This window comes from Crocuta crocuta, unplaced genomic scaffold (assembly GCF_008692635.1).
Source record: "Crocuta crocuta isolate KB4526 unplaced genomic scaffold, BGI_CrCroc_1.0 scaffold70, whole genome shotgun sequence".
NCBI classification, from domain to species: Eukaryota; Metazoa; Chordata; class Mammalia; order Carnivora; family Hyaenidae; genus Crocuta; species Crocuta crocuta.
The window spans coordinates 5,841,239-5,859,266 of record NW_027528417.1 but is presented as its reverse complement, the minus strand read 5'-3'; the positions used below and the strand labels follow the sequence as shown (position 1 = coordinate 5,859,266).

General features: G+C 48.1%; 1 protein-coding gene across 8 annotated transcripts; it reads right to left on the bottom strand.

Annotated features, from left to right (window-relative positions):
• Window positions 1-1,582: 1,582 nt before the first annotated feature.
• Window positions 1,583-15,670, bottom strand: ZNF621 (zinc finger protein 621). Of its 8 annotated transcripts, none has more exons than XM_077754331.1 (6): window positions 15,369-15,670; window positions 14,648-14,733; window positions 8,138-8,168; window positions 5,524-5,650; window positions 4,835-4,942; window positions 1,583-3,380 (listed from the first exon to the last, which is right to left on the bottom strand). In XM_077754331.1, the coding sequence occupies exons 3-6, from the start codon at window positions 8,138-8,140 to the stop codon at window positions 2,326-2,328; spliced, it is 1,293 nt and encodes a 430-aa protein (XP_077610457.1). In that variant the 5' UTR covers window positions 8,141-8,168; window positions 14,648-14,733; window positions 15,369-15,670; the 3' UTR covers window positions 1,583-2,325. The 8 variants fall into 8 exon arrangements, with proteins under 8 accessions (XP_077610457.1, XP_077610449.1, XP_077610451.1 ...); XM_077754323.1 differs by having other exon boundaries at window positions 15,021-15,380; XM_077754325.1 differs by having other exon boundaries at window positions 4,835-4,939; window positions 15,021-15,380.
• Window positions 15,671-18,028: the final 2,358 nt, after the last annotated feature.

The following is an 18,028-nucleotide window of genomic DNA, read 5'->3' as shown; positions in this document are numbered from 1 at the left end:
GGTGAGGGGTGACCTGAGAATCTAAGTGCTCCGTGAAGACCTAGCACCTTGTACTCTCAGCCCCGCCAGCACCCTCCACTTCCATGGAAACCTGCATCTTCAATTCCCAGGTGGCTGTGGGAAATCTGCCGCATAGACAGCTGCTCAGCAGCCCCCGTACGGCTGTTCAAAGTCACAGCTCTTTGCCCGCTTTCCAGCCTCCAAACGGTTACCATCGTATTAGCATCGTCCTTGCAAGTCAGTGTCTTTTAATTTTTAATCATTTGCTCATGTGGCGGGGTTTCAGGAGCGCATGAATGCTAACATGTCCAACTACCATTTTCACTAAAAACTCTATTGTAGACCTGATTTTCGCCAACTTTGTTTTGGGGTTTTTTGGTCTGTTTTTCTTGTCTTTAGTTTTTGGTTAATTTGTTTCCCACCTCCAAACACCGTCTCCAGCTTTCTGAATTCAAGGCTTCAAACTCATTTTCTGAAGAATGCATCCAAGCCTGTAAATACTGCTCTGAGTACCACCTTCTGCCACATCCCAGACCCCGTCGCATCCTGTTCTGACCACTGTTCAGTTCCCAATCATCCGCAGCGGCCAGTGTGTGCTCTCTTTAACCCGAGAACTCCTTGGAGGGAAATTAACTTTATAATAAGAAAATACTTCTTTATTACTTCAGCCAGCAAGCAAACAGCATAAGGTAGCCAATGTCAACCCTTGCAAGCCTCTGGCAGTGGAGACTTCTAGAAAGCCTCATAGCCACCTCAGACCTCTTTGACCCTTTCTTTCTTTCCCCACTGGCCATATTTCAATTGCTTTTCTCTCTTCTTCTAAACCAACACCACCTACACTGCTTTTAGAGGTCTCTCTCTCTCTCTCTGTCTCAGATCCACTAAGAAATAAGACAGTCCCCCCCGCCCCCCACCCCCACACACACACCCTGTATTAACATATCAACCTCCAATCAGCCCACAGCCATTTTCTGCTTAGAGCATCTCTCTCAGTGTATGTCTCTGCGTCAGCACAAATATCCAAGATTAGAACTTCTGGGAGTTACGCTAGATTATTCCTCTTTTTACACCAGGTTATTCAGACATGCGGTAAAGTTCAAGAACCACTAATTAAAGGTTTTTCTGCTAACTGCTTGGAGAAGCATCTAGGTAGCAACAGCAACTTAAAAGAATAAAATATATGACTGCTTCCATCAATATTTAAGGAGTTACTTTATATTAATGCTGATAATGCAGGACTCAAACCCTTCTTCCAGAAATTGCTTCATGTAGTCCTTTACATACTTGTAAAAGACGCCATTCAAGGTCAAAACTAAGAACAACCCAAAATCCCACTTCAATGACCTGTCACAGAAGCTTAGCCACTGACCCGTCATACCGCTCCCTCTATTTCTAAAAACTAATTTTAGAGGCTTATTCAGATTTCCCCCAAGTTGGCTTTACACTAATGCTACTTCTTTCATAGCTCATCAAATTCATATTTACACTCCATGCCATCTGGGGCACATAAAACACAGGAGCCAAAGCTTACAAACAGAAACATAGAATGCCCACCAGGAAAAACGGACACAACACGTGGAACAAAGATGAATACCTTCATGTATATTTACTTAGAAAAAGTTAAAAACATCTAGATGGATATCAAGACTAAAACTAAAGGGAAAAAAAAGAAACACTTTGTGTTTAAAGACATGATTGCTCTCAATCACATACATGATAGTAATCATTGCACACATGCTGTTTTCCACCGGTTATTTCCATGACCTTCCGCATAGATGCAGGAGACCCTCAAGAGACGCAGGAGGCCCTCAATGAGGGCACATAACTCAGTCCTGTTCACGGACCACCTTAGCCCCCTAAGCAATCTGCATGAATTTCTGAGTCCACTGCTGGCAGCAGATCCCAGCGCTCGCTCCCCCACAACCCCCCTGGACCCCTGCCCCAAGTTCCTGGCAGCCTCCTGGCCTCCCCCAAGCTGCGTGGCTCCGATCGCAATGACCTAGCTCCAGGCAGGGGGATGGGGCATTCTCTCCCAGACACACTAACGCAACGAAGTGTCCCACCATCACTTCCACCATCAGCACCCCCACAGTGCAGACGCGGCTGTTACTGTTAAAGCCTGAAAGAGACCAGTGCAGAGGTCAAGTCGGTTTCACTTTCTACTGCAGGAAAATATATAAACACAGTCTTTCAACATATATAAATTAGAGCGGAGTTTATGTGAAAGCAACTGCAATGTATGTAAACGGAGAGAAAAAATACAAACAAAACAAGCGAGGCTGAACGTGTGCCGGGCCTAAGAGCCATTAAGCGCCAAGACGAAGCTCACGAGGGGTGTGGAGAAGGGGTCAGGATAACTGGGGAAGGCTTCACAGTGGGAGGAAGGCCCTGGAAGACACACACTATCTGGACGGGTGAAGAAGGCATTCCGGATGCGGGCAGCAGCATGAACAAAGGCCCGGAGGCAGGAAGGAGCACAGCACGTGGAAGGGTCAGTGAAGGCACGGCTGGAGCCGGGCACGGGCCCTGCACAGGGACAGCAGGTCGGGCTGCAGAGGGGTGCTGGGGACCCCTCAGCGGTGGCCCAAGAGCCTTGAGGGGCTTCTTCTCCGCGGGGTGCAGTTTCTGGTGCTGAACAAAGCTGCCATACCACTTGAAGGCTTTCCCACACACCTTGCATTCGTAGGGCTTCTCCCCCGTGTGGACCCTCTGATGCTGGACGGAGGCGATCTTCTGCGTGAACGCCTTGCCGCACTCCTGACACTGGTAGGGCTTCTCCCCCGTGTGGACCCTCTGGTGGACGATAAAGAGCGACCTGCAGCCGAAGGCTTTCCAACACTCCCTGCATCTGTAGAGCTTCTCCCCCGTGTGCAGTCTCTGATGCTGCAGGTGCGCCGCGCTCCGGCGGAAGGCCTTCCCGCACTCCTTGCACTCGTACGGCTTCTCCCCGGTGTGGATCCTCTGATGCTGCGTCAAGGCCGTGTTGGAGCTCAAGCCCTTGCCGCACTCCTTGCACTCGTAGGGCCCCTCTCCGGTGTGATTTTTCTCATGTACGATGCAGTCGTAGCTGGACTTGAACGCTTTGCCACACTCCTTACACTTGAAGGGCTTCTCGCCAGTATGACTCATCTGGTGCCGAATGAGCTTCGAGTTGTACCTGAAGATTTTCCCACACTCTTTACACTCATAGAACTTCATTCCCCCCCGAAGGATCAGATTCGGATTCAGGCTGAAAGTCTGCCACGTCGCCTTGCTTTTAAGGTCAAAGTGCTGGGAAACGTTTCGGAGACGTCCTCCCCCCGGCGCTCTGTGCACCTGTGTGTCTGCAGAGCCCTCCTGCTTCACCGCCGGCTGCTCGCTCTCCGTCCGGGACTCACCGCCTGCCCAAGAAACCACAGGTGTTCCCAGTTACCCAAGTGCGCGGACACAGGGCTCCCCGTGTTCTCTGGCAGAACGTGACTCTGAAAAATGTTCTCAGGAAATGGCCACAAGCGCCCACCCAGGAGGACAAGAGAGAAGGAGGAAAATGATAATGTACGGCTGGAGAAGCGATGACCCCGGAAACAGACCAGGAAGTGCCTCCTGTGAGGAAGGCTGGGAGGAGGACTGAGGCAAGGGAAAGGGGAAGGATGAGGCCTTCTGGGTGGGAAGAAGGCAGGGGTGGGGGGGAGGGGACAGAATGGGAAACATACGAGACATCAGCAAGAAATGGAAATGTTTCAAAAGGGAGAGGGAGAGAGAGAGAAAGGAGAGATCCCGAAGAGAAGGAAGTCAGCGCTCCTGGGGAGAAGAGACGCAGCTACCGCACGACCAGGGGGCCACCAGGCTGCTAAGCAAACCCAAACACACTGGAGCTCAACGTCCCACCTGGAAGTCAGGAAGCCATCCTAAATTCCAGATAAATGGCCCAGTGACTTTTAAATATTCCACATAATAGACTGGGACAAAAGACTCTTTCGGCAAGTCTGCTGGGACGCAAACTTAACTGGACAGCTGTAGGCCACAGGGGCATTTCAGCTGAAAGAACCACTGTTGACAAAATCCCAGCACAGATGACAAGCGAGGCCTGGAACCTTCCTTCCAGAAGAAAGAAAATCCGAGTCATCGAGAACTCGCAGGCCCAGCGAGCGGTCTCAGGTAAATTTCAGTCTGTATGTGTTGGGTGTGTGGGAAGGGGGGGGGTGTTGGGCGCAGAGGTGCGGGAGGAGTACTTGCCTTTCCCTCTACAGCTGTATGCGAGACAAATACAATGTAGACCTAACGATCATGACTTATGGAAATCACAGGTGGTTTAAATACTCAAAAGGAAAGTTAAGAGGCAGTTTTTTCACCGCTGAAGGCCTAAATACAGAAGTCACAGCTGTGGCACAAATAACTCGGTTTGACCCACAGAATCCTCTTTCCTTAAAGTATGGCTCAAATCTACTTCTTGGCATAAAATTGGCCTACTATTAAGTATTTCCACTGGTACATGAGAAGAGAAGTGATTTAGGAGGTTCTGGGTCATGGCTTGTCTGTGGGAGGTCAGTGGCCGTGCACTCCCAGGGATTGGCTTTCCCAGGCTGGGGGCTGGGACCGGGCAGGGGTCAGAGGGTGCACTGAGCAGTCCTGATAAACAACAGGGAGCCATGCTCTCTGCTGCAGAAGAACCACATCTAATAAACTGGCCAGGCAGGGGCACCTAGCTGGCTCAGGGAGTGAAGCCTCGGACTCTCGATCCCGGGGTCACGAGTTGACGCCCCACGTTGGGTGTGGAGCCTACTTAAAACAAATAAAAAATATATAAAATAAACTGGGAAGGCAAAACCAGAAACCGCTAGGTTGTCTTACTCACCTGGACGGATGCCTCTCAAAACCTCTGCTCCCCAGGGATCTGGGGCCCACGCTGCTTCCCCTCTCTCCAGCTGGGAGACCAGAACAGGTTTGGGGAACGGAAACGCTACTCCAGCAAGAAGAGAGAAAAACAAGTTGAGAGTTGAGGGGAGACTTCCAGAGCTTTCCTGAGATCTCTCTTGGCCCACTCCACAACAGGTTTTTTTTTGGGGGGGGGGGGACAGGAGGAGGGAGAATGAGATGCCCATGAAACCACGCGAGCTGCCCAGGGGTTCTGAGGAAGGGCTCCAAGCTGCGCTCCCAGGCATGGCATGGAGACAGCAGTTCTCCTCAAGAAGAAACTGCACCCTCGCCCCGACCTGAAGAGAGAGACGCCCTCAGGGAGAACACAGGTCCGGGTATCCTGAGACTCCCCCACAGGCAGAAAACCAACACCCCCAGAGCAGGGCAGCATAGAAGAACAAAGGGCTCACTGAGGGCACCAGGAAGAGCCCCTCCGCTCCGGGCCCAGAACCACGCCCTACCCTGGCACGTAGGGAAGTCTGAGTTCAAAACCTGAGGGAACCAGGGGTTTCCTCCCCCAACATCTGCAGAGGCTCGTGACGGCAGAATCAACCTCTGGAGCTAAACACCCAAACCATCAGAGGAAGACGTTAAAATGTCACAAAGGACCACGGAGAGGGACCTTACCCAGGGAAGCCACGTTGGTATAATTCTCCAGCATCACCTCCCGGTACAGGGCCCTCTGCGCAAGGTCCAGGCTGGCCCACTGATTCTGGGTGAAGTACACGGCCACGTCCTCGAAGGTCACCGGCTCCTGAAAACAACAGGCCCCGCTCAAGCCGTGTGTGAGGGCGGAGGAGGGGTCTGGGCTGCAGGGAAGGGGTGGGCCTCCCAGGGTCTGCCACTCTGAGCCTCATAGAAGGTCTGCTCTGCTGAGAAGAGCGGCGCCCGGCACCCCACAGGGGCAAGCCCTCGGCCGCTGCTCCCACTTCCAAATGGGGAACCCTGACACTCTCCCCTCCACGTGGCTCTGAGGCCCCAGACGGTCACCTCGATCTCACAGCCTGGCAGCGGAGGCTCCCCGCCTGCTTACTGCATCCACCGCCATGTTCTCGACCCTGTCCCTCTGGTGCCTCCCACCCTCTTGTACTCCACAATCCCCTCGCCCTCTGTTCCATACACCAGCCCCTGCAGGCCGCTGCCACTCACCCCGTCACCACCCACCCAAACAAACGCACACCCTGTTTGTTCTCAGCACCCAGCGTCTCCTTAGTCTTCCCCAGCATCTTCCACTAGTACAGAGGAAGCACACCTTAAAGATGTTTCCAGCATTTTGCAAAATTCTTTTTATGTCTCCTTACCTGATCAGAAAGCTCTCTTGAGGGCAACCTGCAGCCTGCCTGTTCTGGCCTCTTCTCTGACCACCCGTCCTCAGAGCAGGTCAGCAGCGCCCCGTCTCTGAGCACAGATTCATCCCCCACCCAGTCTTGAGCTCCATCCCTTCTGCCAAGATGGGCCCCTCCTTGCCTCCCCCTGGAGCCACTTCCGTGTCCCCAAGGATGGGGGGAATTAAGACCCTTGGCACCAGGTTCTTAGGTGGGTACTTTCAAAATGTGTATTTCATTTCATCTTAAACACAGATATGGGGTAGGAATTATGACTCGCGCTTTCCCATGATGAAACTAAGGCTGAGAAAGATTAATGACTTTGCCCAAGACCACATGGCCAGAAACTGGCTGAGCTGGGATTTCAGCCCAAACAGTTCAAACAGCAAACCTGGGCTCTTCCCACACACCAGGGTGCCTCCCATACCAGGCTCACGAGCTTCCCCTCAAACATGGCTCACCCCCGGTCCTCACCATCATGGGGTGCTGCCCCGTCTTTGGAGAACAGCTTCTCAAACTCCTAACTCCCAACAGCACCTTTCAATCCATCTCTACCATGCTCCCACCAAGCCACACAGACTCCCTCCCCCAGTGTGGACAGAGGCGTCAGCTATTTCAAAGCCTTACACACCACCCTGGGAGCCAGAGCCTCTGAATCTTCTGTGAAACCCAAGGGCAGTCCCTAATGGTATCCACTGGCTCCTTTCTCTGTGTCTACAGTCGGGACAGGAGGGACCACAGAAACTGGATCTCACTTTGTAGGGGTTTCGTGACTCTGTGCCTTCTCGCCTTGATCCCCCGCCTAGAGCGCACTTCCTAGGAGATACGCAGGACCCCATGCAGTCAGCCTTGTTCTTGCAGCCAGCAAAAACGAGAAGACCTCCCAAGAGGGGCTCAACGAGCCCCTAACCTGTGTGCCACCCTCTCTCTGGGGAGCAGCCTTGCACTGGGGTCGGCGCCAGGGCCAGGGAGAAGGGAAGGAACACTAACTGCTTTTGGGGGAAGCGGGATGAAATGTATCCCAAAGATAAATGCTGGCCCTCTTGCTGTTTGTGGCCACTCCACACCAGGTCCTTACAAGGGTGTCCTTTTCAAACAACCAGAATGAGAGAACTTGGTTCAAAAGGAGACACTGAAAGAAGAACGAATGTGGACACGCTTCAAAGCAAGAGCTGGCCTTTAAACTGGGCAATGACGAGGTCCAAAGGGCCCCCAAAATACGAGCCAGAAATGCCCACACTAGGCAGAACCATGACGTCCTGAGGGTGGTCACTGCTTCGCCAAAGCGGAAGGGCCTCTGAGGACAGCAAGTAGAGGCTCGCAGGTGAGCCCAAGTTCACCTCCACGTGCAGCAGGTCAAACCCCACCACCTAGCGCCTCCAGGGCTGGTCCCACCACTCCCTCCTCCCAGCCTGGCACCACCAATCTCTTCTTCCCCCACTGTCCTCCCCAGCTCCTCCCAAATGTCCCCAGGGTTCCAGAATATGAAAACAAAATGCCTATAATTAAAGGAAAACAGACTGCTTTAAGGAAGTTGGCATGCATATACTAATTCTTCCTCCTATGAATGACCCTTGCATACATCACCCTATTTTTCCCCACAGCCTTTTCATGATCCAACAAACTATACTGTTCATGATCGATCCCCGCCCCCCCCCCCCCGAAANCCCCCCCCCAGGGAAACAGGGGTCCATGAGGCAAGGACTCAGTTTTGTTCGTCACTGGCTTGCTAACACACAGCGCAGTGCCTGGCAGGTACCAGATGCTTAACATGAATTTGCTAGACGAATTTGAAAAATGGTTTGACCATAAATAAAATTTTTTCAAGTTATGAAGAGGGTCAGGAAACACCAGCAAATGCCACCATAAGTAAAATGCCAGAGCATACCCACTAAAGTTGATGGCTGATCCCTTACCATGAGCTGAGACTTTACTTTCTGCAGAAGACTGAAAAAAGAGCATATAGGAAATGAGCATAAACATCTTTGCCTGCAGATGAAGTAACTATCTGCCTAAAAATATCCAAGAGCCAAGGNTAAAAAAAAAAACATTAAAAAAATTTAAAAAAAAAAATGTTTGTTTTTGAGAGAGGGGGAAGAAAGTGGGGGGAGGGTCAGAGAGAGAGGGAGACACAGAATCTGAAACAGGCTCCAGGCTTCAAGGTATCAGCACAGAGCCTGATGAGGGACTCAAACCCATGAACTGTGAGATCATGACCTGAGCCGAAGTTGGACGCTTAATCGACTGAGCCACCCAGGTGCCCCACAAATGGAAAATATTTCGAACTGACAAGATAACTCGAAGTTAGCCAGATACAGGATAAGTAAACCAGAATCACTAGTTTTCCTAAATACCTTAACAATTAGAAGATAAAATGGTGGGCAGCTGGCTGGCTCAGTCAGTGGAGCATGCAATGCTTGACCTTAGGGTTGTGAGTTCAAGCCCCATGATGAATGTAGAGATTACTTAAGAATAAAATCCTTAAAAAAAAAAAAAGATAAAATGGAAGAAAATTAGATGCCATTCATATGCAAATGGCTAAGACTAGACCTTACAAAAACGTGCAAGACGAAGATAAAGAAAACTGAAAGTGAATAAAAGGGAGACAGTGTTTCTAAACGGGAAGAATCAAATCTGTAAACAAGCCAATTACGTCCAATTGTGCCTAGGAATTCAAGAAAACCCACTCTCCCACCAAAAAAGTCAATGACATCTATGCAGAGAAAAGAGGTCATTTAAAGTCATCTGAGGGATGCCTGTCTGGCTCAGTCAGTGGAACATGACTCTTGATCTCAGTGTTGTTGAGTTCAAGCCCCACATTGGGCATGGAGCCTACTTTTAAAAATAATAAGAATAATAAAGTCATCTGGAAAAGTAAATGTGGAAGACTACTCAAAACACTCTGAAAAAAAGAAGTTTCAAAAGAGGAGATGAGCAGGAATTAAACTCTACATTACAAGGCCATACTTCAGATTTATGCTTCCTCTTTTGAATATAAACATTCACCTACAAACAACTGAGTTAAACTATCATCGTTAAACAATTTTCAGCTTTTCTCAGTTGTACTACAGGATGTGTGTAAGCAGTAAGTGTACTTAGGTTAACGCAGTAGAATTCTATTAAATGTTGCTCTTTTACCACATTACACTGAACACTGGATGCACATTTAAAGACATGCGGGGTTTTCTGGTAAAACTCAAAATGGGAACTGTGTCTACAGTTAAAAGGGAAGCATTTGGCATGTTTATTAATTCTAGTTTCATTTAATAACCTCGCAGGCATGTAAATTTAAGTTTTTAAATTAACAGGGAAAATTTGAGATGCAATACCAATACTTTTAGATTTCAGTCATAATGTTTATATAAAATTCTGAGGCCTTGATTTAAATCTTTTATTGTACTGTGATTTCCTTTTAGGTGTATTGAACTAAATAAAATTTTACAAATAAATCTTCCTTTTATGTTTTATTTATTTCCTTTTTTTTTTAAGTTTATTTATTTATCTTGAGAGAGACGGCATGAGGGGAAAGGGAGAGACAGAGGGGAAAAGAGAGAGAATCTCAAGCAGGCTCCTCACTGTTAGTGCAGAGCCTGGTGCTGGGCTTGAACTCAGTAAACTGTGAGATCATGACCTGACCCCAAACCGAGAGTCGGACACTTAACCAACTGAGCCTGGTACCCAGGTGCACCAAATTTTCCTTTTAAACACTGAAAGAAAGGTGCACCTGGGTGGCTCTGTAGATGAAGCATCCAACTCTTGATTTCATGATCTCACGGTTCTTGGATTGAGCAGCGCATCAGGCTCTGGGCTAACAATGCGTAGCCTGTTTGGGATTCCCTGGCTCTCCCTCTGCCCCGCCCCTTCTCCCTCTCAAAACAGACAAACTTTAAATAGATAGATAGATGGATGGATGAATGAATGGATGGATGGATGGATAGATGGATAGGTGGGTGGGTGGGAGGGAGGGAGGAAGGAAAGAAGGAAGGAAGGAAGGAAGGGGAAGAAAGAATAGGATAATACCATAAGTAAGTGAGAAAATAAGCCAACGGGGAGAAAATAGTTGAAAAAGCCTATCTGCAGGGCACCTGGGTGGCTCAGTCATTGGGCATCTGACTTCAGCTCAGGTCATGATCTCATGGTTCATGGGTTTGAGTCCTGCATCGGACTCGGTGCTGATAGTTCAGAGCCTGGAGCCTGCTTCAGATTCTGTCTCCCTCTCTCTCTGTTCCTGCCCCCCCTGCTCTCACTCTGTCAGTCTCTCTCTCTGAAAAATAAAAATAAACATTAAAAAAGAAAAGAAAAAGCCTATCTGCTAAAGAACTGTTAACCAAGGTATACAAAGTACTCTTAAATCTCAAAGGTAACAACAACCCCATTACAAAATGTGCAAGAGACCAGAAGAGACACCTCACAAAGAAATACAGATGGCACATAGGTATATGAAAAGATGCTCTACCTCATATGTCACAGGAAAATGTGCACTAAAACATCAAGACACCATTACACACCTATCAGAATGGCCAAAATCTAGAACACTGAAAACACGAGATGCTGGCGAGGATGTGGAGCAACAGGAAATCTCCTTCACTGCTGACAGGAGTGTAAAATGGTACAGACACTTTGGAAGGCAGTTTGGCAATTTCTTACAAAACGAAACGTACTCTTACGATATGATCCAGCAATCGTGCTCCTTGGGATCTTCCCAAATGAGTTGAAAACTTATATCTGCACACAGACATTTACAGCAGCTTTATTCACAACGGCTAAAACTTGGAAGCAACCAAGATGTCCTTCAGTAGGTGAATGGATAAAATGCAGTATATCCAGACTATGGAATGTTATTCAGCGCTAAAAAGAATAATGCTATCAAGCCATGAAAAGTCATACAGGAAACTCAAATGCAGAAAACGAAGTGAAAGAAACCAATCTGTAAAAGCTACATACAGTAGGATTCCAACAACATAACATTCTGGAAAAGACAAAACTATGGAGACAGTAAAAAGATCAACGGTAGATAGGGACGAACAGGTATAGCACAGTGGATTCTGAGGACTTTGAAACTACCCTGTATGATACTATAATGTTGGATACGTGTCATTATAATTTGTAACCCATGGAATGTTCTACACCAAGAGTGAACTCTAATGTAAACTGTGGACTGTGGGTGACTGTGATATGTCAATGTAGGTTCATCAATTGTAACAAAAGTACCATTCTGGTGGGGGAATGTTGGTTATGGGGAGACCAAGAAAAGCCAAAGCAACCCTGAGAAAGAAAAACAAAGCTGAAGTATCCCTATTCCACATTTCGAGAGATGCTATCCAAGTTGTAGTAATCAAAGCAGTATGGTACTGGTACAAAATAGAGAGACCAATGGAACGAATTCAGGAGTCCAGAAATAAATTCACACTTACACAGTCAATTAAACTGTAACAAAGGAAGCAAGAGTATAGAGTGGTGAAAAGACAGTATCTTCAATAAACTCAGGCTGGTTTAAAGACCTAAATGTAAGACCTGAAACCATAAAAGTCCTGGAAGAGAGCACAGGCAGTAACTTCTCTGATGTCAGCCATTGCAACATTTTTCTAGATGTGTTTTCTAAGGGAAACAAAAGCAAAAGTAAACTACTGGGACTACACCAACATAAAAAGCTTCTGGACAGCAAAGGAAACCATCAACAAAACAAAAAGACAACCTATCGAATGGGAGAAGATCTTTACAAATGATATAGCCATTAAAAGGTTAATATCCAAAATAGATAAAGAAATTATACAACTTAACACAAAAACAAAACAAAAAAGTCTGATTAGAAAATGAGCAGAGGACCTGAACAGACATTTCTCCAAAGACCACCTACGGGAAGCCAACAGACACATGAAAAGATGCTCAACATCACTCATCATCAGGGATATGCAAATCAAAACCAGACATCACCTCACACGTGTGAAGACGGCCAAAACCAAAGGATAATAACATGTAGAAATAACAAGTGTTAGTGAGGGTGTGGAGAAAAAGGAACCCTTGTGCACTGTTGGCGGAAATATAAATTGGTGCAGCCACTGTAGAAAACAATATGGAAGTCCCTCAAAAAATAAAAATAGAACACCATATGATCCAATAATTCCAGTACTGGGTATTTACCCACAGGAAACAATAACACTAATTCAAAAAAAGATAACCCCTATGTTATTGCAGCATTATTTAAATAGTCACGATATGGAAGCAACCTAAGTGTCCATCAATAGACAAATAGATGAGGAAGATGTGAGATACACACATATACACATGCATGTACATATGCACACTGAAATATTAGGCAGGCATAAAAAGGATGAGATTGTGCCATTTGCAATGACAGGAATGGGCATAGAGGGTATTATGCTACATGAAATAAGTCAGACTGAGAAAGACAAACACTATGATTTCACTCATGTGAAATCTAAAAACAATAATAATAAAAAGCAGAATCAGATCTATAAATACAGAGAACTAATGGTCACAGAGGTGGAGAGCTGGGCAAAATGGGTGAGGGGGGAGTGGGAGACACAGTCTTGTAGTTATGGAATGAATTAAGTCACAGGAATAAGAGAGACAGCATAATGAATATAGTGAATGACACTGTAATAATGTTACATGGTGACAGATGGTAACTATGCTTGCGGTGGGCACAGCATAATGTATAAGCTTGTCAAATCACTATGTTGTACGCTTCAATTAAGGTAACACTGTGTGTCAATTGCACTCAAAAAATTTTCTTAGGGGAGCCTGGCTGGCTCAGTCAGTAGAGCATGCAACTCTTGATCCTGAGGTCATGAGGTTGAGCCCCATGCTGGGGGCAGAGTTTATTTAATCAATCAATCTATCTATATCTATATATTTAAGATAATGAGCTATCCTATGTGTTTATGGAGGCAAGGGGTGTATGGAAACTGCTTTCTAGTCCATTTTATTAATAAACCCAAAATTTCTCTAAAAATAAAGTCTATTTAAAAATACATATACATTTAAAAATACATATCTCTTATCTGGACTACAGTATGCTTTTCTTTTCTTTTCTTTTTTTTTTTCAATTTTTGAGAGAGAGAGAGAGCATGAGGAGGGGAGGGTCAGAGAAACAAACAGAGAAAGAGAGAATCCCAAGCTGGCTCAGCACTATCAGGGCAGAGCCCGATGTAGGGCTTGATCTCACAAACCATGAGATCATGAGCTAAACAGAAACCAAGAGTCAGACGCTTGACTGAATGAGCCACCCAGGTGTCCCAGGCTACAATATGCTTCTAACTGATTCACGTCCTTCTACAACCAACTCACCAATAGCGCTGGGGGAAAAATTTTTTAAATAATCAACATGGGGTTTTGAACTCACAACCCGGGAATCAAGAGTCACATGCTCAACCAACGGAGCCAGGCAAGTGCCCCTGGAAAATCTTTTTAATACATAAATCCAACAATGTCACCTACCCTTCTTAAAGTCCTTTAGTGCCTTCCCACTGAACTCAGAATAGAAACCAAAGTCTTTACAGATGAGCCTCTCTCTCCCACCTCACAGTGAACTACTTTCTCTGATCTCTCCCTGTCTCTGTAGAGTACACCCAGCTCTCTCCCTGACTTCAGGGCCTTTGCCATCCTACTTTCTGGAAACCTCTTCTTTAGCTGTCTCCTCAGTAGTTTCCAAAACAGTTTCTATCTCATCCTTGAGATCGCAACCTCACGTTACCTCTGCCATGAGGGCTTCCCTGACCATTACCTTGAGAGGGAGATTCTTTGGGGCTTCTCAAATTTAAAAAGGCAAGCACGTAAGAATCATTGAGGAGCTTGTTACAACAGATTCCTGGCCCCACACACCCTCCTCCTGGGTCTGATTCTGGGTCTAGGGCAGGGGCCTTGGATTTTGCAATTCTAACGATCTCCCAGGTGAGGCCAACTACACTTGCAAGAAGCACCGTATTTAGCAACATGTAATTACTGATTTATTTAAAGGCTGTCGATTTTGCTCAAAGAACCTGCTGAAAAAAGGCAACTTGTCTGCGTTACCCAACACTGTGTACGCGGCACTGACAAAGCGCCTATGGAAAGAACCATGCGGGTCTGTCTGGGACACGTCTACAATTTGCGGGACAATCTCTTCAACAGAGAATTTCTCTGATGTCAGCAGGCAAGTTTAATTTGCACATGACATGCATTTCCACCTTCCGAGAGGACTTCTGAGCTTGGGGCGCCTCTTTTCCCACTTAGCCCTACGCAATCCAAACCCATCACTCTCATACACAAAACTCTGATTTCCTCCACCACTGTGGGCGGCCAGAGCTGTGGAGATACATTTAAGGGGGGGAAATCATAGCGTGGCCAAGTCGGACCTTCTTGGGCCTTTCCTGATTACCAGATAGCTAATGTGATTTTAAAAGACTGAAAGAAGCTCAGCTCACCTGAGGCCAGGTTGTTTGGAGCATGGCTGATGTCCCCTGGTTTCGTGCACTGCCTTCTTGATTTGGAAAAGCAAGAACCTTAGGAGCTAAGAGAAGAAGAGCCATGAGTGCAACGGACCCTGTCCTGAGCACCCACAGCCGCCTGTAGCCTTCCCAGTCTCCTCACTGCCAGCACTGGGAGGGGACTCTGTCAGGCTCCTTTGTGGCCGATGGCCCCACAGCCTCATGAATTGCTCGGGTCCTCTGGACAATTCTCTGCCTGCTCAGACCACAAACGTTCGTTCCTGCGCCCATTCACACGAAACGGATGGAGGGACCCAAGACGAATCCTATCCCCACGGTTGCGTCTGAAGAAACCTAAAAGCGCGCTTACAGAAACCATGCCGTTCCCCCCAAAACGGAGCCAACGGAGAGAAGGGACAGAGACGGCAAGATGCGGATTAACAGTAAAATAGTGCTCCAGCGACTGACGCTGACCGGAGGGAGACCCGCCCGGGATCTCTGCCCAGGGAATCAGAGACCCCAAACAGAGTCGTCGGTAGCGGGCGCGGGAGGCTGTGGGGCCAAGTTCTTTGGGACAGAAAAGAGCATCGCGCTTCGGTGGGCAGGGGGCTGGACCAAGGCTCTAGAAGGCCCCGCAGCCACCTCGGGCGGCTCCGGACGAGCTCCGGACGCCGGAGCTCCGCGTCAGGGAGCGGGGTGAGCCGACACTGGGCCCAACCTCAAGGGAGGGAGGCGCCGACGAGCCGCCAGGAAAAGCGATTAAGCCGGCGCCGGGCGGACCCGGCACGTAGAACTCGCCGGAGCCCACGCTCTCCCCCTCCAAACACCCAAACGCTGGCGGCGGCAAGCCGATACGGAAGTGAGCGCGAGCGCCTAGGGCCCCTCTAGGCTTCGCGGAGGCAGCCCATCTCGGTGGTCCCCGCGGTCCGGCCCACGTGATTCGCCCCGCCCCGCGGAAGAGGCGGGACTGAGGGCCCGCCGCGGTCGGCGCTGACTTTGGCTCGGGCTTCCTCCCGCAGCTACCGCTGAAACCTCCTCCTGGTTGGTTCGCCGCGCGATTCCGCCGCAGCCTCTAGGCCCAGGTGCGGCCGCAGTTAACGGAATGCCCGTCGGTTGTCGGCAGGCCCTACTCCGAGACTGGCTCCGGGTGTCCCCTCTTAGAGGCCCAGGCTGGGCTGCTCTTAAGAAGACTATGGTTTCTGGGGCGCCTGGGTGGCTCAGTCGGTGAAGCGTCCGACTTCGGCTCAGGTCATGATCTCACGGTTCGTGGGTTCGAGCCCCGCATCAGGCTCTGTGCTGACAGCTCAGAGCCTGGAGCCTATTTCAGATCCTGTGTCTCCCTCTCTCTCTGACCCTCCCCTGCTCATGCTGTCTCTCTCTCCCTCTCTCTCTGACCCTCCCCTGCTCATGCTGTCTCTCTCTCTCTCTCTCTCCCTCTCTCTCTGACCCTCCCCTGCTCATGCTGTCTCTCTCTCTCTCAGAAATAAAACATTAAAAAAGAAGACGACGACTATGGTTTCCATCCGCCCTTTTAAGGCCCTCCCCCTTCCTGGGGCCCGCAGGTGTTGGGGTGCCTTTTAGGACAGACATATTTAACTACCAAAATAATGGTGACTAAGGTTGCCAGACACCCTCTATATGCACAACACGTCCTATATTAAATGATTTTATTCTATATTGACTTAAATGTCTTCTGTTTAGCTTTTCCAAATTTACCAACAAATCTGGAGTTTAGAGCTATCTTTACACCCAGTAACTGGTATTTACAAAACTTCAATGTAAACATTGGCTGGGGGGAAAAATCATACCTTCCACAAATAAAGATCTGGATAATCCCCTACAGTCTCTTCTGAAGGTTTGGCTGAGCGAAGTAAAAAAAAAAAAAAAAATCGGAGAATGAACAGATTAAAATGAATCTGTCTTTCATATTCAAGTAATTACCGTTTATCTGCATAACTTTGGTTCGCTGTTCTTCAGCCAATGACACCACTTGGGTGGTGCCCAGTTGCTGCGAAAGTTAGCAACTCAATGGCAGCCTAAGCTCCTGAACGTGAGTCAATTGGTGGCAAACATCCCTGAAAGTAGGCCAATCAGTGCCCTTAAAACAGTGACCAAGCTTTTGAAAATCCAGTGACCTCGGCTTGCCATTGTGGTTCCCAAAATCAACACTTTTGATATTTTTATTGAACACATTTTCAGATACACGCGTCCTCTTGACCAAGCCCTTCAACGCTGTAGAGGGGAGTTGGCCTCCCACTGCTAGGAGATAGAAGGATCCTGAATGTCTGGCTCTGACTTTCTGCTCCTTTTGTTACCAAACCCAAGTCTGAGACTGCCTGTTGCCGGAGGAAAGGAATGTGAGATTTTTTCAGGAGGCAGGCAACCGGGGGAGATGGCAGACTTTTGTCCCCAAATCCAGGTTTCTCCCCGGCCCAGGAGGTTTTAAAGAGGTTTGGGGTAATCAGCAAAAGGAGTGCAGTGCCCTCTAGCATTTCTTGATCACGTGCAAACTTGCTACAAACATTTTCCGTGCTCCAGGTTGTGCATGGGGGTCCGGTTCTTTATTCGTGACCCCTGTCTTCTATTCGTGACCCCTGTCTTCTTTCTGCAAAGGAGGGCAAGATCTATAGCTACAAAGGGAGGTTAGCAAAATCATTTGCGTGGCCTAAAAAAGAAAAATCGTTTGCTAAAGTAATTGCTGGACTCATCAAAAAGCCAAGGTGGTTTCAAACAGACTGGCCTCTGGGGCCTGGGAAGGTTTTGGTTCTTCACCGCTCAAGCCCAGTGGTCTGCAAATCTCAAAGAAAGTAAATTAGCTCTGTTACAGGCAAAGGGCCGGAGGTCAGCAAGTAAGGAGTGTTAACGTGAAGCAAGTTAACCCTTAAGGCTGGCTGAGTGCTTACACAGGAATTCGGCTGTTACTGACCAACTATAACAGCAAGTCCTGTCTCGGAGAGTATACAATAGGTATCTACTGGGGTGTAATCACCCCGAAACTGTGGCTGAAAACCACACACATTCATTCTTTCTCAAAATCTCTGTGGACTAAGAATTCAGGAGTGGTTTGGCTGGAAAATAGAGCTTAGGATCTCTAATATCGTTCCATTTAGGTGTCACCTAGGGCTGCACTCATCTGAAATTTGGACTGAGCCGCCAGGATAACTCACTTACATGACTGACAAATTCGTACTGGCTATTGGTGTAAAGCTTCAGTCCCTTTCCACTCAAACTTCTACACACAGCTGGGTGTCCTCACAGCGTGGCTACAAGGTTCCACCTAAGGTACACAATTCAAAAGGCCAAGGCCAGAGGCACCTGGCTGGCTCAGTCAGTGGATGGAACATGCAACTCTTGATCTCAGGGTCGTGAGTTCAAGCC

Excerpts from the sequence above, each read along its gene's own strand:
- ZNF621 (XM_077754323.1), bottom strand. Across the intron at positions 8,169-14,647 it reads TCCAAACAACCTGGCCTCAG|TCTTCTGCAGAAAGTAAAGT; the intron begins GTGAGCTGAGCT and ends CTCTTTTTTCAG. Across the intron at positions 4,943-5,523 it reads TACCAACGTGGCTTCCCTGG|TAGCGTTTCCGTTCCCCAAA; the intron begins GTAAGGTCCCTC and ends TTCTTGCTGGAG.